This window comes from Typopeltis vanoorti, chromosome 15 (genome assembly GCF_054136105.1).
Source record: "Typopeltis vanoorti isolate ZY-2024b chromosome 15, IOZ_Tvanoo_1.0, whole genome shotgun sequence".
Taxonomy (NCBI): domain Eukaryota; kingdom Metazoa; phylum Arthropoda; class Arachnida; order Uropygi; family Thelyphonidae; genus Typopeltis; species Typopeltis vanoorti.
In genome coordinates this window covers 17,600,001-17,625,433 of record NC_143563.1, presented here as the reverse complement: position 1 = coordinate 17,625,433, position 25,433 = coordinate 17,600,001, and the positions used below count along the sequence as shown (strand labels likewise).

The following is a 25,433-nucleotide window of genomic DNA, read 5'->3' as shown; positions in this document are numbered from 1 at the left end:
GACACTGTCGGTCGCAGAATTAATGATATGGCAGGTGACGTAGAATCTCAGTTAATCGAAAGAGCTAAGAAGATCCCTGATTATGCGTGACAAATAGACGAGACTACTGATCTTACAAATGATGCGCAGTTAATATGCTACATAAGATATGAGCATGATAACAACATTCATGACGATATTCTGTTTTGTAGAACTTTGTCATCCCAAACAACTGGAGTAGAAATATTTCACACTCTCAATAATTACATAATACACAAAGGGATCCAGTGGGGAAAATGTATAGGATGGAGCTCGCGCTCTTACAGGAAGGCATAGTGGTGTTGTTTCTAAGGTCAAAGAAGTAGCTCCGGATATGAATTGGGTACAAATTGTTTCATACATAGGGAAGCGTTAGCCTCCAAAGGAATGCCATCAGAATTTAAAAAATTTGTTATACAACGCTGTCAAGCTAGTTAATTTTATTAAAGCTCGACCGTTAAATAATACTTATTTTCAGTACTCTGTGATGAAATGGGCTGTGAATATAATCAACTTTTGCTTCATTCTGAAATTCGCTGGCTTTCCAGGGGCAAAGTACTAACAAGGCTATTTCAATTAAGGCACGAAGTTTTATTATTTGTAAATGAACGTAATTCTGATTTTGCATCACTTCTTTGACGAAGCATGGTTAATACTATCCTATCTTTCAGACATTTTTTCGAAATTAAATGAACTAAATCTCTCCCTTCAGGGAAATTTTTTTACGACAAAATAAAGGCATTCCAGAAAAAACTGGTTTTATGGATTAATTACACAGTTCAACACAATTTTTGCTGACTTTTATATGAGACTTGTTTTTTACTAATTTGGGTGCGCTGATTTCAAATATCAAACCCATTTTTCTCTATCACGTCAGGTTTTTCCTCTATGGCATTTTCTTTTTGCCAATTTGTAAGTTTTTGGTAGTTTTAAGGAGGGAGTACTATTTAGAGGATCAAAAAATAGATTTTTTAATATTATTTTCTGAAAGTATGTACTTTTAAAAATCTGTTCCTAACTTTTTATCAAGAAATTCGAAAAATTCCCGAAGATATAGCCTATTATTCAAAGCGATGCGCAGATCAGAATCGGAGCGCACACCACTCTCGCTTGTTAGTAAACGAATAAATGCGTAAGAACCTGCAACGGCACGTATTAGCGCTTTGAATACGAGAGATATAATTTTACTTACACGTCAGGTTCAACACAATTTTACAATTTCAACACAATTAATAACAATTTTACTTACACGAGTTTCAGGGAATCAATTTTTGTTTGTAGCAATTTGTGCTGTGTGTTCTGTTTTGGCAATCCCTTTGAATACTCCAACAGTAGTCAGCCATCATGTGAGAATCCCATCGTCCTTGGTACCGATACGCATTTATTCGTTTACTAACAAGGGAGAGCGGTGAGCGCTCCGATTCCGATCTGCGCACCGCTTTGAATAATAGGCTATATCTTCGGGAATTTTTCGAATTCCTTGATAAAAAGTTAGGAACAGATTTTTAAAAGTACATACTTTCAGAAAATATTAAAAAATCGATTTTTTTGATCCTCTAAATAGTACTGCCTCCTTAAAACTATCAAAAACTTACAAATTAGCAAAAAGAAAATGCCATAGAGGAAAAACCTGACTTGATAGATAAAAACGGGTTTGATATTTGAAATCAGCGCATCCAAATTAGTAAAAAACAAGTGTCAGATCATAATCAGCAGGAAATTTTTTTTTGTTGTTGTTGGCCAGTGTTATGTAAAAGACAGACAATTTGCACCTTTTCCAACATTGGAATCCTTTTTAGTGGAAAATGATATTTTTGTTCAGTCTGAGTTTCTGGAAAGGGTTTGTGACCACCTCCAAAATCTGAAACGGAATTTTGAAACATATTTTCCGAATAACTTTTATAAGAAATTTCTGTGGGTTCGCGATCCATTTCAGGCTTGCAGTCACGAGAACGACCTTTCATTATCGAAAAAAGAACAGTTAATTGAGCTTTCAAGTGACAGTGGGCTTAAAATGCAATTCCGTCATCTTGGTTTTGCTCGATTTTGGATCTCGTCTCAGCGAGAAGTGAATTTCCCGCATTATCTGAAGAAGCGTTGAAAATCGTCCTGCAGTTTTCTATAACCTATCTTTGCGAGAAAGGATTTTCATCGCTCCTTCAAATAAAAACAAAATACAGAAATCGCCTTAGTGCGTGTGCCGATCTTCGACTGAAGTTGACTAATATTGAGCCAGATATCCAGCGGCTCTGCAAAGGCCGAGAAGCTCAACCATTTCATTCAAAGTAAGTAGTAACATAATTGTATCATCTTATTTATTTGTTTAATAAAAATTAAAACTTTTTTCAATGATGATACACTTTTAATCGTTTACTTCCAATTTAATTATGTTGCCATATCTTTCAAAACATGCTTTTAGATTTGTTATAAATGGCAGTCTTTCCGAAATGTTGGTAATTCCTACATAGGTTTTTAAAAAAAAAATTACAAAAAAATCAAAACAACGTATAGGGAAATAAATAAAAACACTACATTTATTTTTGAAGTAAAACTTTAATTCCAACATTCTAAAATGTTATTTTTCTTGCTTTTCTGTTCGCAAAATCGTCGATCACATTGTCGAAGTCTATTTCATCACTTAGTTGCTGTTTTATAGACAGTAAGGCAAGATTTCATAAACGCCAAAAAAGGTGCCGCCACGGGCGGATCTCTCACCCCAGCTACGCCTCTGTAACTTAGTGGTCTGTAGAATTGTTTTAGGCATTTTACTGGTCCTTGGCGTAGAAAGGTTGAGAAACGCTGCTTTATACAGATGATGTTATACTTCTGAATGAATCCAATACAGGTTTGCAAGATTCACTGACTAAATTGAATAACTGTTGTAATTAAATTTGATGTGAAAATCACAATAAAAAGACAAAAACAATGAAAATAGGCAGAAACATTGAAAACATCAACTATTTGAATGTTTACAAGTTCCCCTAGCCAGACCTTATCCTGAATGATGAATCTATAGTAAAAACATTTCAGCTACCTAGGCACAATATTTAGTGAAGATGGTAAATTAAATATGGAATTAGTAAAGCTGGTATGTAGGAAGTCAGCTGATGCTACTACCTGACAGATGCAAAACTTGAAAAAATAAAATAAAATAGATTAATTTGATCAAATTATGGAGATAATCATGTTAGAAATAATTACATTAATTTCCCAATGTTTCGACCTTCATATAATTAAGGTCATCAACAGTATGCCGAAGAGACAATGATTTGATCAACTGTTATACCTGACCTCTAGTGGAAAGAAAAAAAAAACTACATCAAAGCTATATTCTATTTATAACATTATCAGAGAACAAATTCATAGTTTCATAACAGCAAAAGTGGTGTCCTAATTTAACATGAGATTTGTTATATTAGAGTTAAGTTCCTGGATTACTTGCAATCCTATTTATAATCAACTCTTGGATGAAAGGTTATGTGGATAGAATATGTGCCTTCCATATTCTTGGGATTTTTAAACCATCATTATTGTTAAGATTAGGGTGGTCGATAAGAATTTCGCAGCCCTCCTTAAATTTACGTTCATACCACGTTTTGGTGTGATGTAAACAGGTGCCTTTCCAGTCAATTCTATGCAGAGCATTCAAGAGCATGATCAGAAAGGCCGGATTTACCATAGTTATTAAATTTAACGTGCCATTTATGTTCCTTTTTTCGAATAGGAATTGTGCATCCTGTTTCACCTATGTAGGGCAAATTACAGGTGCAATTAATATGGTATACTCCAGGGTGGGCCAGCAGAGGAAGTGGATCCTTGGATGAGTTGAATAAGTTCTTTAATTTTTGCAGGAGGTTTAAAGGTGGCATTAAGGTTGTATTTCTATAATATTCTATTTATTTTATCTGATATCCCTTTAATGTATGGAATGGTAGTTTTATTGTAATTTAGTTTATTTTTATGTAAGGTCTTGTGAAGAATTTTGATAGTATTTTGACTGTAGCCATTTTTAAGAAAGGTATTGCTGATAACTTTTAATTCATCTTTAAGTACTTGTCCACTGGAGCAAACCTACAAAGTCCTGTTTTTTAGTATGTTAATGATACCTAGTTTTTGTGTTGTGTGGTGGAAGGAGTTTATGTGTATATATTGGCAAGTATGTGTAGGCTCCCATCTTTTTCTAGATGCACTTGTCACACAAGTGCATCTAGAAAAGGAAATGTGCTCTGACTTTCAATCTCAATCGAAATTTAATATGAAGGTCATCATCTGGATGACCTTCATATTAAATGTCAGAAAATTAAAGTAATTATTTCTAACATAGTTGTAGTCTCTATAATTTGTGTAAAATGAATGCTGATCATCATGTAACACTAAAGGAAAAAATAAAATAGATAAAATTAACAAAAAGTGAAATGCAAACAGTTTTCCAAAAAACTCTGCACATTTATATAACAGTTCAATCAAATGTATTATACGCAGCTGTAAATAGGTAGAGGTGCATATACAGGGTATGTCAAAATTATGTTAATGCTTATATGGAATGAACATTTAAATTTTATTTTAAATTATATTTTAAAAACATTTATAAATTTTATAATGTAAAATTTAAATATGACTAGAGGAAGAGAAGTGGTAACATTAGTTGCACTGATACTAAAAATGATGTATAACAAGCATTACATTATATGTGTTATAAGGTTGTGTACTGTTTATAATATAACTGACAGACTAGGCTACTCTTCTTGAAAAAAAATGCTTTTCAGTAACCATGCAGGTAGCATTAAAAACATTTAACAGAAAAATGACACTCATTTCCCTCTTATTGCTTTTATTGTAACTCCAGCAATACAAAGCTAAACCCATGAACTTACAAGACTAGAAAATATATTTATCACAGTTTTGACAGATCTAACTTTCAAGAACTAAAGACTAGTTTTCATTTCTGCTTTTAATATATAACTGACAGTTATGTCTATTCTTTATAAAAATATGACTTTCTAAATGCATAATAAATATCTAGCATTTTAAATATGCAGGAACATTTGTTCAGGAACATTCTATACAGAGAGCAATGCAGTATCAAGGTTAAAATTACTTTTGACTAGGTTATTGAAAAATATTCTGTGAGGACAACTTTGGTGCTATTTGACTAGCTAACAACTAATTGCACTTCATTGATGCAGATTCTGTGATAAGCTTAAAATCTGTTACAAATACTACAAAATATATTCCAACATTTGAACTATTCATATAATAAATATATGTATATAAATATATATATATGAAACTATCCAGTTGGATCTGGCTTCATCTATATAAAAACAAGCCATTAACATATAACAGTAGTTTTAAGAAATAATACCCTTGATACATAATAATATACTTCTCCACTGTAAAATATCACAATCAAAGCTTTAAATGCAAATATATATTCTTGGACAGCAAGAAAATGTTTAAATCAGGGGCTTTACTCAGTGGTTTTATTTTATAGATTTAAATTTTTATCAATTTAAAAAAAAAAAAACGTTTACATTTTGTGAGCCCTTTTCCCTACTTTTTTTGGGGGAAAAAACCCAGTTGTGTAAGTAAGATCTTTTGATTTGGCATACTTCAAGTACTTGTACTTCAAGCATCAAATTCATTATGAATTTTTGATGCAAAATTATTTAAGAACAGTATCAGTTAGTAAACATTTGATTTTTTTTTTTTATTGGCATTCTCCTGAACACGAAGGTGGCAGTATCATATATTTTTTACTTTTTTGTGAATTACATAGATTATTATTAACCTTATATATTATAATTGTAATCAACTCTATTTTATAGAAATACATTTACAGTTTTTAAAAAATGTCTTGGAGAAAAAGAATGCATAAAATGACACAAAAACCCCTGATTTAAACTACATTATTATGCACAAAATAAATGTATGATAAATTATAAATCTTTCACAAATCACTCTTATAAAATATATGATTTCATTTAACAAGCAGATTAAGGCATTATTTCCCAGAGATAGCAAAAATAGTATATTTGTGCTGCAGCATGTCCAAAGAGAAACCACACAAATGCATCACTTTTCATTTTGCTAGTTCTTCAATATTCTTACTGCAAATATCCTCTGAAACAGAAAAAAAAAAAAAAAATCATAATTTATCTAATAATACATAACCAAGGAATTAAATCACGAAAAACAATAATATCACTTGCATGCTGTATAAAGTGTACACATTTTTATGCATATAAATTTAGTGATTGCAGTGCAAGGAATATTTTTAAAATAAAGAAAATTGGCAAGTATGTAGGTTTCACAAGTCTAATTTAGTACAAATATAATTGCTTTTTTTTCTAGTTATCCGAGCATGTGAATATATGAAATACATTTATAATAAAAAATAATTCAATTTTATTTTATTTTTTACTATAAACTTTTAAAAAAATGTTTTACTATAAAAGCAAAATATGTTATGAAAAAAATGCTAATTACATTTCAGAGACAATGAATCTTACATCTGACAGTGATTGGATATTGAATATGATGAAATTCTATAATTTACTATAAAAGTGAAGAAAATAAAGTTAAATCAGTCTTTAAATAATTGCTAACAGAAAAACTGAAATAAGATGTTTATTGTTAACAACTATTATTTTTCAGGAATTACAACATATACAAAATATTAATTCTAATAACTTTAATACTTCCTATATTTTGGCAATATTACATTGCCATCATCAGGGATCACAAAACAATGATATGTACATGCAGGCAGAGCCTGAAGAAAGGCAAACGAAGTCAGGCCTAGAGTCTTAAATGATGCCCCTCAGTGGGCTAAATTGGATGGTCTTGGCCATTGGGGCTGAAGATCTGAGGATGAGTGCTTTCCAAATTAGGGACAGTTTCAGGTGGCACCCAAATTTGTTGAGGTTTGGAAAGTTTTTCAGGGCTGAGGCAGATTCTAGGAATAGCTTTTCATATTTGTATTTGCTGCAGTGCAAAAGAGTAGCCTCCTTCCAACATATCCTGTGGTGAGTGTCCAAAGCATAGTAAGAAAGTCCATAGCAGCTGTGTTCAGAAGTTGATATTGGCTGTTCTGTCCTGTCTGTTTGACCATAGTAGGACAGTTGGCAAACAGCAAAAGGACTTGGTAGCTTTAGGGAATGTAGCTGGTCTTTAAGTGGAGCAGATAAGGGATGCCAATTTTTTTTTATGTGGGCTGTAAGGTCATATTTGTTTAGGATTTTTGTTAATTTTTTGGGTGTGCTTCAGACATACTGAATGGTGATAGATTTGGTGTAATCTCTGCTCTGAAGGGGGAGGGGGAAAGAAGGGGTGGAGGGTTGTTAATTTATTAGGATTTTAATATTTTATGAATAGAGGAGACAGCTATAGGTTCTCCATCTTCTCTCACTCACCATAAGGGCACATCTGAAAAATTAACAAAAATTCTGAAGTTAAATAATCCACTGGATCAAGTATTTCTTTAAAAATAGCAAGCTCCTCTGCAGTTGTATTTCCAATTCATATCCTTCCAATAGCAGAAATTAATACACACTCAAAATATGTTATACACGTTAAAAAAAAAATTAATGCTTGCAGGGTTATTATAAGTACCTCAGTTCTTTGAATGACTAACGTAAACTGAAAAATTCAAGAGCAGTGTTAGTAGGATATAGATAATGCTTGCAATGGGAATCTTTATTCTCTCACCCTCCCAAAAATTTAATCTAGATATGTAAACTTTCAAGGTTTTGTTGCATAATTATATATAACTGTTAAAAGTAGCATAAAGATTTGAATATAACAATTAAAACAAAATCCTTTCATTTTTGAATGTCATGTTTAGTATTATTTCAACAGAAATAAACTTTAAATATGAATTCAGCAATCAAATTTCATTTTAAAATTTTTTGTGCAACTCCCTGCCACAAAGGTTGTAATCCTATAACACGTTACTACCATGCGGAGACTAATTATTATTATTACATAATACTCCAGGGAATCCAAAGACTCATCGAGGTGGGGTACCTATTCTACAACTCTCCGTCTCCACCAATCGCTAGTACCTTCATCATCTACACCAACACTAGTATTTTCACAGAAAAACATCCATGCCCACGACGAGATTCGAACCCACAATCTTTTGGCTGGAGAGTGGATAAACTAACCACTTGGCCAACCAGGCTGCAATTTTAATTTAATTTAAATTGTTAAAATTTTATTTATTTTCTTCTTTTTATTATTATTATTTTTTTTTTTTTTTTTGTAGTCTAAAAATCCTATTCTAGAGACCAAATATGAAACTTTAAATCAGTTTAGGACTCCAATAAATGGGGCAGTGGTCTTGCATTGGATGATGAATTTCATCTCCAATCTAAATACATTCACAAACATCCCTATCCATGGTGGGATAACAGGTAAGAAAGTTTTAAAGCAAATAAAGGTTGAGCAGCTCTCAGATGTGAACTGTAGACTAAAATATACAAACATCATTCAAGAAAAAATGAAGGAGTTTGAGAACAGGAACCAAACCTTGGAGATTCAGTGGCAAGCCACTGAAATCAGTGAAAACACCGATTGATTCAGCCAGAGAGGCATGTGGTGAGGTTGTCTGTAAGGACAGAAAAATCATAACTCCATGGTGGACACAAAAAGTTAAACAGGCAGTGAAGGAAAAGAAGAAAGCATATCAAAAGTTTCTAGCAAATAAATCAGCTTGTGCTCTTAGAGAATACAGAGACAAATGTAAGAAAGCTAAACAAAAGTCATGGAAGACTTTGGTAAGAACATAGAAAATAAATATCAAGGTGGCAATATATTCTGAAGGTTGTTGAAGAAACTCAGAAATGGAGGAAAGAATGCTGTAAAAGGAATTAGAGATGATAAAGGTTACATGAAAATGGAAGGGAAAAAAAAGATATCCTTAAGTATTACTTTGAAAAACTGCTAAATGAAACAAGCAGTGATGACAGCACAGTGGTAAAAAACATTCAATGGGCATGCAGTCAGGAATACATATCCATACTTGAAGTAGAAAAAGCCATCAAAAGCCTGAAATGTGGAAAGGCAGCAGGAGTAGATGATATTTGATCAGAAATGCTCAAATATGGAGGTATAAAAGTCTCACAGCAGCTGCACTGCATAATTCAGAAGGCCTGGACAGAGGGACAAATTCCAGATAATTGGAGCAAAGCTCTCACACTACACACATATAAAAAGGGAAATAAAACTGATTGTGAGAATTAGACGTATTTCTCTACTGAGTGTTCCTGGTAAGATATATGCAAATATACTTGAGAAATGGTGGAGAAGGATTGTGGAAGAAAAGCTTGGTGAAGAACAAGCTGGATTCAGGCAAAACAGAGGCTGTCAGAATCAGATCTTCACTTTACGACAAATAGTTGAGAAATCATAAGAATATAACAAAAGACCTGTATTTAAGTTTTGTAGATCTGGAAAAGGCATATGACAAGGTATCAGAGAGAAGCTATTCAAAATGCTACAGTTATATGGTGTTAATGGGGCATTATATCAAACAATATTTAGTCTTTATTTGAGTTGCAAATCAGCAGTTAGAATTGAAGGAAGTACAGGAAGATGGTTTAACGTTAAATCTGGTGTCAGTCAAGGATGTACATTGTCCCCTGTTATTGATTTTCTATATGGATCAGATTATGAAGGAAAGTGGTATTAAACTGGATATCAAAATTGGAGTTGTTAATCTCAGCTCTTTGCTTTATGTGGATGATGTTATACTCCTAAATAAATCTGCTACAAATCTGCAAGATTCCCTGACTAAATTGAATAACTGTTGTAATAGATATGGTATGAAGGTCAGCAATAACAAGACAAAGACAATGAAAATGGGCAGAAGCATTGAAAATATCAACTGCATTGTGAATGGAGAACCGACAGAACAAGTAAATCATTTCAGCTGCTTAGGCACAATTTTTAGTGAAGATGGTAAATTAAATATGGAAACAGACAACAGATTCAACAAAGCTGGTATGGTAGGAAGTTAACTGAATAAATGTATAAGGAATAAACGAGAAATTAGTCAAAACTCTAAATTAGCTGAATACAATAGTGTTCAAAAACTTATGGATCTGAGAGCTGGGTCAAAAGTAAAACACTTGACCAAAGACTAAAGACAGGAGATATGAGAATCCTGAGAAAGATTAGGATCATGAACAGATGGCATCAATGGCATTGCCATATTAAAAACGAGGATATTAGGAAAGAAACTGACATCCAGGAATGCATTAGCAGAGCTAATCTCAGGTGGTATGGTCACTTAAACAGAATGTTTTCTGCCAGGTTGACAGGAAAAAGTCCCAGAGGAAGACCGAGATATAGGTGGATTGATACAGTAAAAAGTGCCTTAGAAGATAGAAATATAAGATCTGATAATGTTGGAGTCTTGACAGGTAACAGACTGATTTGAAGGAAAATTGTAGATAGGAAGTTAGTAATGATGTAAATTTTTCATGTAGTATTATCATATCCTGTATGCCCCTTGAGGGTATATGTCAGAAATTTGATGACCATGATATATTAGGCAACCACGGTAGAGCACACCCAGACAAGTGAGATATTTGCCTGGCCAATGAGCCAGCACTAACTTTTTTAAACCCAGATAATGTCCCATTTACACCACATAGCTGTAGGGATTTGAATAGCTTTTCTCTTACTACTTAGCATATGCAGTGCTTTTCTAGATCTACAAAGTTTAAAATGTAGGGCCTCATTATATTCTCATGATTTCTCAATTATCTGTCTTAAAGTTGAAAATCTGATCTTGGCTAACCTCTATTTGGTCCAGATTGTTTTTCAATGTTCTCTTCCACAATTTTTTTAGTCTCGTCTCAGCATGCTCACATAAATCTCACCTGAAACATTCAGTAGGAAGATTCCTCTGCAATGCCCACATTTATTTTCAATTTTTTATAAATGAGAGCTACTCCATTTATCTGGAATTTGGTCTTCTGAATAGCCACTGAAACACTATAAAGAATTTCTGGTCAAATTATCTACTTTGACTACCTCTCACTCACATCAGTTTTTTTTTTTTATTCTTTTCAATTTAATTATTCCAGACATCTAGAAATTCTTAAGTTTTTATGTTATCTTTAATCTTTATCATTTATGGTTCCTTTTACAGTAGTCTTTCCTCCATTCTCCCCCCCCCCCTCCATTGGTCTTTAGAACATTTTTGCTACCTTCTAACTGTTCTGCCTTTTAATATTGTTCCCAATTTTTTTCCATGCACTTTTATTATTTCACATGACATTGCAGGGCCATTTAAAGAAGGCCATCTACACTATACAACCCAATGACCACACTGCACTACCATAATACATGGTATATGAAGTATAGTACAGGGTATTTTGCAAGATATAAAAAAAAAAAAAAAAAAAAAAAAAAAAAAAAAAAAAAAATTCCAGGAGGGGGAACGTTGCTTCCATGTGAAGGTCAGACTGGCTCACCTTCACTTGAAAAAACCCGTATAAAGATTCCTCTTATCATGATGAGAATCAAACGTAGATCTTTTCCAAATGAAATGTGCATGTCCTGTCATTCATCCAACTATACTGTGGAGGTGCATAACACTACAGAGGCACATAACTCAGCTTTCTTTCATTTTACTTAACGTTTACCAAATTAATTTTCAAATGAGAAGAAATAATTTTATCATTCTGTTTAAAAGCAAACGAAAACACATATACACCAATAAATTAAAATAAAAAATAAGCACATATTGTACATATACACTTTTAATACTAGCTAAGGCAGAAATTTCCCAATGCAAAGTATCCTAAAAGTCTTGCAATATTATAGATGATTTATGCAAAATGTCAAGAGATATGTACACTTTCAAAATCAGTAATTTACTGTACTTTACCATGTACACTTTTTTTTTTTTTTAAAAAAGCAAATTTGTTTACCTTAAAGACAGTTCTGAAAGAAACTATTCTTATATCAGTTGCAACAAGCAAGTATGATTAACAAACAATGAACTAATGAAAAACACTCCACCTAAATAAATACTTCATTATCAAACAAAACATGTGACACACACACATTGAAGTATAGCATAAAGGTGTGGTTTATCTATATTGTATTACTAAACCATCCTACTGGTGATGATGTTTTAATCTGTCATACAAAACTGATGTCAAAACAAGTTTCAGTGTGTGCCACTGAAACTGAACTACCAACGAGATATCATTTCCAGCGTCAATCCATCAGTGTACTAGAATATACCATTGAAACTGGAAACCGGCAGAAGAATACTGCTAACTGGAAAGCATCTTTCTCAGATTGCACTATTCTCAAACAATACAGATATACAATAACAAAATATTCTGTAGTTATATTTCACTTAAAATAAAAATAGTTACTTACGGCAGTTTCATTCTCATAAATATCCAGCAAGTGAAGAATGAAATAATGATGAACATGTAACCAATACATATGAGCAAGATACGGTTCAGGCGAGGTGTATTAGGGCTATGGGTTTGGTCCAGGACCACAAATCCTAGGCCTCCAATAGTGAAAAGAAAACTTGAAGCTAATCCTTCCATAATATACTGGCCATTCACTCTATATGGCATAAATGCAACCTGAAAAATACTTCATATTTATCATCAGCTATGAAAAAAAATTAGACAACTTCATCTCCTAATAGTAACAATTCAATCTTTTCTTTCTCCAAAATTTCTTTGTTGTTTTTACGGTGTAATTTTAATTAACCAACACAATATAAAAAAGAAAATATTTAGGCTGTAAAATAAAGTAAAAATATAAAAAAACCTGCATTAAAAATAAATATAATTTGACAAGTAGGGAAGTTTGAAGAGAGGAATATTAAATAAACACACACATGCAAAACAAGGTGGGAGAAGCAAACTTAAGTTTGAAGATGATGCCAATAATGATTAATGAGCAGCTTAACTATAAAAAAAAAAAAAAAAAAAAAAAAAAAAAAAAAAAAAAAAAAAAGATTCACATGATTTTAAATTGCTAATGTGAGAGTGCATTTTTAGCAACCAGCAAATCAAATCTTGGCAGAGGGAGAGAATGGAGAACAGGTAACCTAGATCATTTGGATTAATCTCAAGTTAATTAAACTGTGAAACAAGTTTATTATATCTATTTCAACCAGATTCACCAACCAGTTTGTCTATCTGGCAGGAGGAAATACCAGAGCATGGGGAAGAGAACACTGCCACCTTTATTAGATCACTAACTCAGCTTAAGCTGGAAAAAAAAAAGACTAGAGGACCTCAACATTTTCATATTAAGGACTATTTTCAATCTGGATATTGTCTTGCAGAAAAAATAAATAAAAAAAATATGAATCCCATGCACAAAAACCATTGTCTGTTTATTGTTATTGATGGATGTTATTTCACTGCGCTAGAAATCAATTTTTTCCAAGCCATCAAAAGCCTCCAGTAAGTAGGGTAGTAGTTGTCTCATATATTAGGCAACAAACATCCATGCCACAGTGAGATTTGAACCTACAACTAGCTGGTTAGAATAAAATATCTCTAATATTCCCATATAATATTAGAACATCAGACAGATATTCATGCTCAATGGAATCCATCAGTAACACATGATTCATGATTAAAGCTATAAATAGGTAGTAGATCACTTCCAGAAGATAACAGTTCCTGAGCAACTGATATGGCTGTAACAGTAGAAGCCAGACAACCAGTAAATCTTTGTAAATCATTACCTACTAGGATGGTCATGAACAACAGTCTTGAGTATAATTAGAACAATGTGATAAACAATACTAGAAACAGCTGATTAATGTGAGAGGCAGACAAAGGATTGAAAGGACAAAGCCAGCAACAGATCTATATGTACATCTGTATCTATAAGTGTATCTATATGTACACAATGTATTGATATCACCAGACATTACTGAGAAATTCCTGTTATGGATTCCTATTATTTCATTTACAAAAGGTATGGTGAAAACAAAAAAGGCATGACCCATCAAGTCATCACAATAGCGCAAAGCTGTGGCAGCAGAATGATGTTTTCCTGACGTTCCTTAAGAACCTTGGTACCAGCAGAGCAAGGTCAGATAGGTCACATTACCACTGCTAATTTGTTAGTCATGGTGTATTGACAAGCAGTTATTAGCAGGAACAATTCGAAACTGTAATGGATATAGGAAAAGAACTAAAGTCCTAATTTGATACCATCTACTGCTGGATAAAAACAAGTTTCCATGTATTGTATTAAATTCAAGTTGATCTTAAAATGACCATCTCACAGACTTTTGGTACATTAATACAGCCATATCTATTGAGGTTTGTGGAATTTCAATGCTGCTGCTGATTTCCAAGTAGTCATGTAGAGCTATAGTTTTTTTCTGTCTAATCCTGTGTGAAGGTATATCTAAAGAATGGTCTGCCAGATCCCAACTTATTATTATTATTATTTCGGGCTACTCCAGGGAGTCCTTAGACTCATCGACAGAGGCCCTAAACATCATGTCCACACAACTATTCGACATTCTCACAGTATCTATCATACCTTGCCTTGAACTCGTTCACTGTCATAGCACCCACAACAGACTCTGGCAGCTTATTCCACTCATTTACCACTCTAAAAGTAAAGAACCCAGCTCTAACACCCCTGCTAACCACATTCTTGCCCAGCTTCCATAGGTGACCCCTAGTTCTCCTACCATCAGTCCTGATCTCAAAAATATCCTCTGAATTAATCCTATAGAATCCTTTTAGCAATTTGAATGTCTCAATCATATCTCCCCTTTTCCGCCTATCAACTAGTTTCTGCAACCCACAAATCTTCAACCTGTTCTCATATGGTTCATTCCATAGACCTGCTATCATCTTAGTCACTCGCCTCTGGATCCTCTCCACCTCCTCCTCCCCATCAAGAAGGAACCAAGGTGACCAAATCTGGGCACAGTAGTCGAGATGAGATCTTACCAGGGCTCGGTACAGAGGTACAATAACTTGCTTGTCTCTGCTCGTCAAGGTATTTTTCAACAACCAAGTGAGTTGATGAGCTGATTTAGCTACTTTCGCAATGTGTCCCCTAAACTTCATCTCCCTATCCACCAACACTCCCAAGTCCCTGGCCTCATCAATCTCTTGGAGTACAGTTCCACCAATGTGGTATACTGCTGCTAATCTTTTCACCCCAAAATGCATAACCTTACATTTTGTCACATTAAATTGACATCCATTCTCCTTAGCCCAGAACTCCAATCTACCTAAGTCATCCTGCAAGACTTTGACATCTTCTGCATTTACTATCGCCCTACCCAATTTTGCATCATCTGCGAACTATTATTATAATGATGGTAGCAAATTTTTTTTCTTGTTCTTTGAGGCCAAGAGAATTTCCTGTCTGTCTATAATATGCAATTGACACATACAAAGCAACACATCTTGGATGTGATAATATATTCCTCTTTCAATATATGTCATTTCCAATTTTTTATACTTGCCTAAGTGATAAAATTATGACCTAGAATGAAAGTTCTAAACAACTTCTTCCATGAAAGGTTAGCGATATTCACATATTAGTGTGATCCCGATAAGTTTGGTCTTAACAATTTAATTTACCTCCTGCAGCAGCTACCAACATTCATCTGGATTAATATCATCAGGGTAAACATCCTGATCAAATCTAAACCCTCCAAAAGCAATATTCCACAAAATGAAATTACTGCCTTAAAAAATGCTATACATCCCCCCCCCCTTTAGAAATTATATACAACACCTGGAGAAAACTAAGCTACACTTAAACTAGTGATGTGACTGTGCCTCATATGTGTACCATACCCTAGCACATTTAAATAGCTAACATCCTAAAATAAATACAAAAGAAAAAGAAGCAAGCAAATATCTGTCTGACCTTCCTTTTCACATGCCTTTAAAGCAGTTCATTATCTTTTTCCAACACAAACATTGGAAAGTATTTAAAACAAGAAATTATACTGCCATCTAGCAACAGTACACCATCCTAAAAACCCTGCATAGCAGAGCCAGAGCTATCTAGTTCCAATGATGCAGCTGAAGCCTCTGAACTAATTTATCTCCCCACATATTTCCAACAATGGCTATAATCCTATAACATAAATAAAATGCAAAATGCCTAACCTAATACAGTAGAACTATCACTATCTCATATATACACGGCACATCCAAAAAGACAGCCAGAGTGCTTAATAAATATAAGCACACACACACACAAAATTATCTTATCACATCATATGTTAAATTAACAACCCTCAACTGTTCACCTAAGGACAAACTCCATTCTCTTTCACATCCAAGAGTGTGAGAAGTGTCTTATTCCTGTGAATTGGCTCACTACAGACAACAAAATTATGCTGACATTTGTCTCAGAAATAAGAAATACATTCAACCATCATTGTAGCAATTCAGGATCTAGCAGACCATTATTTGATAACTCTTCACAAAAGGATCAAATTGAAAAAAAAAAACTGAAATACCATACAGACAAGACTGTTTTTAGAGTCAACAACAGCAATAAAAAACTCCAAATCTCATTATGTATGGCTTCATTAATTCATCAAAAATCTGGGTGATGGTTATTTTAAGACCAACTCCAACTTAACACATGCAAATTTTTTTATCCACTAGCAAAGAATACCAAATTGTAATGGATATAGAAAAAGAATGGAAGTTCTTTTTCTATGTCCATTACAATTTTAAATTATTCCTGCTAATAATTAATTGTTAGTGCTTGTGTACTGTGAGAAACTGTTTGTGCTCTGAAGATGCTGGTTAGAAAAGCAGTGAAATATTAACCTCCCAACCAGCTGAGATGGATGAAATAGCCATACCACCCTAGCTTTTTTCATGGATCAAATCTTCAACAGCATTCTATCTTTTATCATGACATTACCTTCCTCTGCTGTTAATCCCTTTACGGCTATTTTAGAGCCATTAGTGGATTAACTGTTGGTGAGCAATCTTTGTGTCACCTGTCTTTACATGTACTGTGTTAATTGGAATTTCCTTTACTGTCCTAAAATATTTGACCTTTTCTTGCCTCAAAATTGATTTATTGTGTCTCTTCTCAAATATTGAAACGAATTTCACATGTGTGAAAATAATCAATCCTGAAATGACCACCGATCAGCCTTGCAATGAATCTATTTAGTAATAGTAAATTTGCAGTATTTTATTCTTCAAATCAGTGCAACGGAACAGTTGCACTGATTATTCTTTCACTTTACTTACAATAGAGAAACAATTTTTTTCACGAATTTTCAAATGTTTGCATTGAAAATATTATTTCAAATATTTATATTTTTAAATAACATTTATTGAAATAAATGACCATTTGCTTTCTTTTCTAGCAAAATACCATTATATGGATGATCAGATTTCAGTTTTAGAAATGAATTTTTTTTTTTTTTTTGTTTATATAAACAACAAATGATGTTAAAATGCATTACTCTATTTCTGATTGCAAGTCTTTTTGGTATCAAAAATTTATATCCAATAATATTTTAGCAGGGACTCTTTGCTTTTGTCCATTATTTTTTTTTTCTCTTTTGTAGGATGGACATTATCATAATATCTGGTGCATAACCACCATAGATAAGTTGAAAATATAATATGAAAGATATCATATTCAAAATAATTCAAAATTTATGCTAACTGTGAAGATTTTCTAATGCTTCCCTCCCCTTCTTATCCTCACCTGGAACTCAATACATAACTATATAACTGATTTATAATTTGCTAATTGATAATAATCACCAACTAGTTTCTGTATCGAAAAATTAAAGTTTCTCAATTACTAGAGAAAAATAATGAATTAAATAAGCACTGCAGCTATGTTTCATAACAGTTTTCAAGTGTTTGATAGTGATGCAGCAGGGGGGGGGTTAAACTATCAGGCGAAATAAAGTTCAATTCTATTGTAAAAATATAGAAATGAAATTTCGCATTTGATGTATGTGCATATACATATTTTGAATGATAGAATTGGAGCATAATATCTGAACTAGTATCAATTTAAATCATAACCATTAATTTCATTTTGTAATGACCAATTATACAGGAAAATCAAAAAGACAAAATTGCAAAGAACGGTAGATTACCATATAAAGAAAAACAATTTAGTGATATGATTAAAAATTTCATGTTATTCTCTATAAAGCAAAATTGCTCAAGCATGTCCTTCAGGAAATCTGTGAAGTATTCTTCAAAATATGATTTTGAACAAAAATAACAATCTGGAACATTGGCAGCCAGGTTTTTTTTTTTAAATAATATTTCAGATAATTATCATGAATTAATTTCTTTGAGAACAAAGAAAACGTTTTGTCGAGTAAGTGATTATAAAAAATTAGAGCAAAAAAATTAAAAATGAAATCAGTTCTCCAAGATAAGGCAAACTTAAGTGAAGAAACTATGCAAGGATTTTTATTTTTTACAGGCATTAAAATTGTATTGTACAATAAAGACAGAAAACAAAAATAATTTCTATATTTTAGTCTATCCAATATAACTAAAATCCAGTTATCCAGCATAGAACAAGGAACTGCGTTTCTTGTTATAGGCAACTGAGAAGCAGTTATGAACATGAGATAATATATTAAGTGTTCTCTTCTGCATGAGGGATTATCACGCCTTCTAAACGACATGACGACCAAATTGCACTAATCCAGGTTCTTTCGACAGGTGGTCTGAATCGCATCCAGATTTAGCTGGACGTCTATAGACGTCCTGACCGGTTGGGAGGTTAAGCAGCTAAGGATACTTTTGGAGTTTCAGATCTCGTGGCATCAATTCACTTGAGCATCAAGGTTGTTCTGAAGGCTTGTGGTGATCTAACATGCTATATAGACTATGTTGAAATTAGTATTGGAACATCTCCTGTTTAAGACTGAAATATACTAATATGTATATTCCTGTCATCACATATGGTCTATGATATACAATGCATACAAATGGCAATGGCACATGGAGAAAAGATATGGACATTTTAAAAGAGGTTATAGGATGCTACATCAGTAGCCTCTCTGTCCACAACATTGTCATGAGACTGTAGTACCCAAAATCAACTCTAGCAACATTTGTAAATGGAAGTGTGAAGGTACCATCTCAGCCTATATATGTACAGGAAGACCCAAATAGTTAATACTAGGGATGCTACTCATAAGGATGATACAGAAATCCCAGCATTCCAATATAGAAACAATCAACCAGGAGTTGAGAGTTTACAGGCATAGGCTAATAACAGGACACTAATCTGAATGCCTGAGCAGGACACTAAAACACTACAGTCTCAGTTTCTATGGAAGGGCAACTGCACATAATGTCAGATGTAACATGGAACCACAAGAATATTATTATTTATATAGGTACTCGATGGAGTCAAAAGACTCATTGCAGGAGATCCACTTTATTCATTAACACAATAAATTTAAAAGAGGTTATACATATTTACCCAACAATAAATACATCTTAAATGTATTTACTGTTGGGCACTCACAATTACCTATGGCAATCCATTCTACTCCTTCACCACTCTCCAAGTAAAGAACCTAGTCTGAATGCCCTTACTAACCACACTCTTAGACAACTCCCTCATAATCTCCATGTATGAAAAAATTTCTTTTATGTCAATCTTATAGAATCCCTTTAGTAATTTATAAGTTTCTATTATATCCCCCTCTCCTCTGCCTGTCAGCTGAACCCTGCAACCCACACACCCTCAATCTATTCCCACAGAGAACATATTACCAGAATATGGCATATTTAATAGAGGGAATGCTAAGGATTTTAAGATTCAGCATAAATATGTTGTCCATTGAATTAATACCCATGATGAGTGCTGACTCCATGGAGGGTATGATGATAATAATCTGATATACAAACTGCATAAATACAGAAAGATCTTTACTTTATATATCTGTATGCAAAGTTAATAAGTGTATATTATAAGTTGACTGAATCCATTTCTTAAGTTCTAAGCATTGTTTAGAAAAATCTAGAGCCCTTTGTTATACAGAAAACCATTTCTATAATTTTTAAAGCTATTTAACTCTTTGCACTCAATGCTTGTGTGTAACAGATTAGTTCTACAAGTCTGGTGCCATCTGTAAAATGAGAGAAAGGTATTGGTTGCTAGCTTGGTTGTGTCATGTATACAGATTGAATGGCACCTTCCAGACGTTTCTATAACATGTAGGACATCTGAGAGAGGATTCTTTTATGGTGACACCAACAAAGAATCAGGCAATTTTTAAATGAAATAGTTCTATTTCTGGTTTATTGGTGAACTATTCAAGAGAGAATAATTTATATATCTGATACAAAGGAAAATGTTAAAAAAAGTATATAAAGACGTTTTTCCTTCTTTGATGGTGAAACAGTGGCCGAGCAACCCAAGCTGAGCCACTATTCTTCATTGTCATCCCAGAGACTCCAACCCAGCTGTAGGGCATGCCATTGATCATAGACACTTAATCTTAGAGGATGCTTTTGGATGTCATCCCTACAATGCTGAATGAGCACAAAGGGCTAAGTATGTTAATTAAGATACAAATAGAAATAATCTATGTGTAGTATACTATCGCTGTCTATATGTTAAGCCCCTACATGCATTCAATTATATAACATTCAATCCTTCTGGAAAAAAAAAAGCTGCTTTACTATCTGTTGATTACTTATCAGTTTTTGCATATGTATTCTATAGATTATTACATACCTTGTAGACAAGCTTAGGTATTGGACATCTTTTTCATGGTATTACTACTCTGAAACAATAATCATAAAGATGTTTATGAATTAGTTTATATCTCAATGGATTTCAACTAGCATCTTCAAGCGGACAACTACTTATTACAATACATGGGCAACAACAAGTACAGGAAGCAATTGAAATTATAATGGACAAAAGACCTAAAATCTTAATTTGATATTGTATAAATAAAATTTTTTTTTACAGTTACCAAAGTTGGTTTTACGACAATAACAATGGTCTCTCAAAATTGTTGGCAAATTATGACACCATACTTGTTGAAGTGAAGTGTTTTATTGCCATTGCCCACTCTAAAAACAGTCTCTCTGGCTTGTAATAACTTCTATTATAAACTGATCAGAATTATGAGCTAGTAAGGACTGGCAAATCTTGCTGACTGACCACAGATGTGAGACCCCTTGACACTTCTATGAATGGCAGAAGGTGATTCCATTCTGATAATTGGGTAATCAAGCGATTTTGCTTATAACAGTTGGGAAACTTTATGTATAAAGCAGGTTATTTCACGTGTTGGCGATGAATTGGTACATCCTTATTCCTTTCTCCCTTTCAACATGAACTGACGTTTGGCACTGTGCCAGCGCCATGGTTCTCGCATGTTTGATTAGACAGTACTTTGGACACTCCATAACACAAAATCAGATGAAAGAAAAATGGTATGTACAGAAGTTGTTAAAAGTTGGAGAAACTTTTTTCACGTCAGCAACAGCCATACAACACTCACCTCTACAGTATGGCTGCATTAGACAGACAAAAATTTTGGACAGTCATTAACCCAACAACTGTATAAAAAAAAAATATCTGTTTATACAATATTAAAAAATATTGTATAAATACTTTATGAAGTATCGTAAAAATAAGGGATGCCAAATTAGGACTTCAGATCTTTTTGTCCATTACAATTTGAACTGTTTCTTCTTATACTCAACTAATGCTCATGTACTAAACAAGTAGCTGTGATCTAAAGATGCTGGTTTAAAATCCAGTAAAATATAAGTACAGCTAATAAAACTCTTTGTGGTTTATTGTTTGTGTTGTAATACTCTAGGCAGTACTTACACTTTTCCCGAGGAGCTAGTGTGTTCTGGGGATCCTCACTGTTTGGGCCATTAAATAGGCCATACTTTTTTGGGGCCCCTAGCTCAGTCTCGTGTGCCTATGCATAAGTAAAGCCCTGGTAATACTGTGAAAAGAGATGAAGATTTACTGCAGAAAACTTAACATGCTTCATGATATTAATTTTAAAACATCATCATCAAATTCCTGATATGTACCTTCAGGGGGGGGTGTACAGTATAATTAGGATAATACTACATGAAAAAGTTACACCATTACTAACTTCCAAACAATTTTCTTCCAAATTTATTATCAGATCTTATATTTCTGTCTTTTAAGGCACTTTTTATTGTATCAATCCATCTACATTTTGGTCTTCCTATGGATCTTTTTCCTGCTCTACTAACTGAGATCAGCTCTACTAACACATTCCTGACTACTAACAATGACAAATTCTTTCCTAATATCCTCAATTTTGATATGATACTGCCATTGATGCCATCTGTTCACTCCACTAATCTTTCTCAGAACTCTCATATCAGAAGTCTCTAGTCTTTGATTAAGTGTTTTATTTCTAATCCAGCTCTTGGATCCATAAGTTACAATTGGTTTGAATACTGTCTTGTATACAGCTAATTTAATGTTTTGACTAATTTCTTTCTTATTCCATAAAAATTTATTATTATTATTATTATTATTATTAAACAAGACCTCATGGAGTCAAAGACTCATCTAGGAGGTCCTTTTATCTCACACACATCTCATCATACCGGGTCTTAAACACATTCAAACTCCTTGCAGACACCACACTCTCAGGCAAGGCATTCCAATCATTCACAACTCTGCACGAAAAAAACCTGCCTCTCACTCCCCTACTCACACCCTCTTTATACAGTTTCCAGGGATGACCTCTGGTTCTCCCCTGATCTCCCACTATTCGCTGTAGAACTTCTCCACCATTGATCCTATAGCAACCCCTTACCAACTTGTAGGTCTCTATCATATCTCCCCTCTTCCTTCTCTCCACTAGTCTCTGCAAATTACATCTTTTCAATCTTTCCTCATACTCGACATTCCAGAGGTCAGAAACTACCTTAGTCAGTCGCCTTTGGACCCTTTCCAACATCTCTTCATCCTTCTGAAAACCAGGTGACCAAATCTGGGCACAATAGTCCATGTGTGGCCTAATCAAAGCCTTATACAATGGAACAAGAATCTCCCTACTTCTACACGTCAGTGTCCTCCTCATCATTCCCAGAAGTCTTTGTGTTGTCTTCACAATTTTGGCGATGTGACCCCTAAATTTTAGATCCTTATCCACTATCACTCCCAGATCTCTTATTTCCTCTACTTCCAACAATATATTTTCACCAAGCATAAATTCTGCATCCCATCTTTATTTTCCGAATTTTAAAACCTTACATTTTGCAACATTGAACTCACATCCCCATTTGCTTGCCCAATCACTTAATTTATTCAAGTCTTCTTGCAAGGCCACAACATCTTCACTACTCTTTATGGTTCGTCCCAACTTTGCATCATCTGCAAACAACTGAATATCTCCATCCAAATCTTCGCCAATATCATTAATATACAAGTTAAATAGTAATGGCCCTAAAACAGATCCCTGAGGCACTCCACTAGTGACTTTCCTTTTCCTGGATATTGCACCCCCATACACAACTTGTTGATACCTATCAGATAGCCAATCTCCAATCCAATGCACTAATCTAATATCCAACCCCATCTGCTCTAGTTTGACTGTCAACTTATCATGAGGTACTCTATCAAAAGCTTTTGCGAAATCCAAGTATATTACTGTGTATCCTTCTCCTCTGTCCAAGGAAGCAGTCACTTTATTGTAATAAGTAAGTAGATTACTAAAACACGACCTCCCTTTAGCAAATCCATGCTGTCCATCAAAGATTATACCATTGTTGTCAACCCAACTCTGGATCCTAGTTCTCACAAGCTTCTCCAACAACTTAACCACAACACCTGACACACAGATAGGCCTATAGTTTGATGCTTGAGTTTGATCACCTCCTTTATGAAGTGGCACAATCTTGCCCTCCTTCCACTCTTTAGGGACTTGACCAAGTGCAAGACTCGTATTAAAAAAATATGTCAAGGCAGGTGTCAACTCTCTGGCACATTCCTTCAGAATACGCGGTGATATATTATCAAGTCCCACAGCCTTATTTACATCTAGTTTACTCAACTCCCCAAACACCTCTTGCTCACTTACAGTCAGTCTCTCCTCCCCATCATCAACTGCTCTTAATCTCTCCATGAAGTCACATTCACAAGATTGAAAGATCTTTATGAACTGCTCATTAAGTATCTCCACCACACATTCTGCAACAGCTGTCTTTATACCATTTCCTCCAATCAATGTCATCCTTCCATAATCATTCTTTCTTTTGCTGGCTACATATCGAAAGAACTCCCTAGGATTCTTTTTAGCTTCATTAGCTAACTGCTGTTCATACCTCTCTTTAGCTACTCTCACCAACCAAGTCACTCTCCTTGCCTGGTCTTTGTAGAACTCATGAAATTGGTTACTTCCACTTCTCTTATGCTGCCTCCACAATGCCCTTTTTCTCTGTATTGCATGCTTAATCTCTTTATTCATCCATCTCACACCTAACTTATTTAACCTTCTCACCCGTGGTATACATTTAGACATTGCATCCACTAAATATTTTTTGAAAATCCCCCAAGCTGCATTGATCTCTTTTCCAGCTAACTCCTCATTCCATGCTACACCTGCAAGCTGTCTCCTGAGCTCTTCATAATCACCCCCCTTGTAGTTCCACATATACCCTTTTTTCACAGGGGTCCTTGCACTGCTGGCAACCACCCAAGTAATCACCTCATGGTCACTTTCGCCAATTGGTGGATGATTTGATACCTCATTGATAATTACATCCTCCGATGAGATGACCAAATCCAAGACCCTTAATCCTCTTGTGCCTTCTGTTACATACTGTCTGAGGTAGTTATCCCTCAAAAACTCAAGAACTCAAGAAACTCATTTTCTTTACTTCCAGTTGCTATCTCTTCATTCCAGTCTATATTGCCATAATTAAAATCACCCATAATGATCACCCTTTTCTTATTTGCTTGGCTTATTTGACTATACATTTCACTATCACCACCATCCACATTACCAGGTCTATAACAACATCCCACCAAGTATTTGATTCTATTCACCTCTATCTCACACCATACTGCCTCAAAACCACTGGCCCCATTTCCCCCTTGCATCTCTACCTTGTATGGACATAACTCTTTCTCTATCATCAATAGCACTCCCCCTCCCTTTTTACCCCTTCTATCCTCACGAAACACATCATACCTTTCCATCTCTATTCCTGTCAGGATGTCATCCTCATCTAACCATGTCTCACTTATTCCGACAATCTCTGGGTGCACAGACACAATTAGTGCAACCATTTCATCCGCCTTGTTTCTTATACTTCTAGCATTGGTATACAAACACAACAACTCATTTCTGGATCTACAGCTAGTTCCACTGATACCACTCACTCGAT

General features: G+C 34.1%; 1 protein-coding gene across 1 annotated transcript in view; it reads right to left on the bottom strand.

Annotated features, from left to right (window-relative positions):
• Positions 1-4,832: 4,832 nt before the first annotated feature.
• The window catches only part of LOC150098428 (oligosaccharyltransferase complex subunit ostc-like), a 32,834-nt gene continuing 12,233 nt past the window's right edge, over positions 4,833-25,433 (bottom strand). The window contains exons 3-4 of the mRNA XM_090404989.1: positions 12,424-12,641; positions 4,833-6,141 (exon numbers count right to left, since the gene is read on the bottom strand). Of these exons, the coding sequence (XP_090261115.1) occupies positions 6,126-6,141; positions 12,424-12,641 (234 nt within the window). The 3' untranslated portion in view covers positions 4,833-6,125. The remainder of the gene's footprint in view (positions 6,142-12,423; positions 12,642-25,433) is intronic.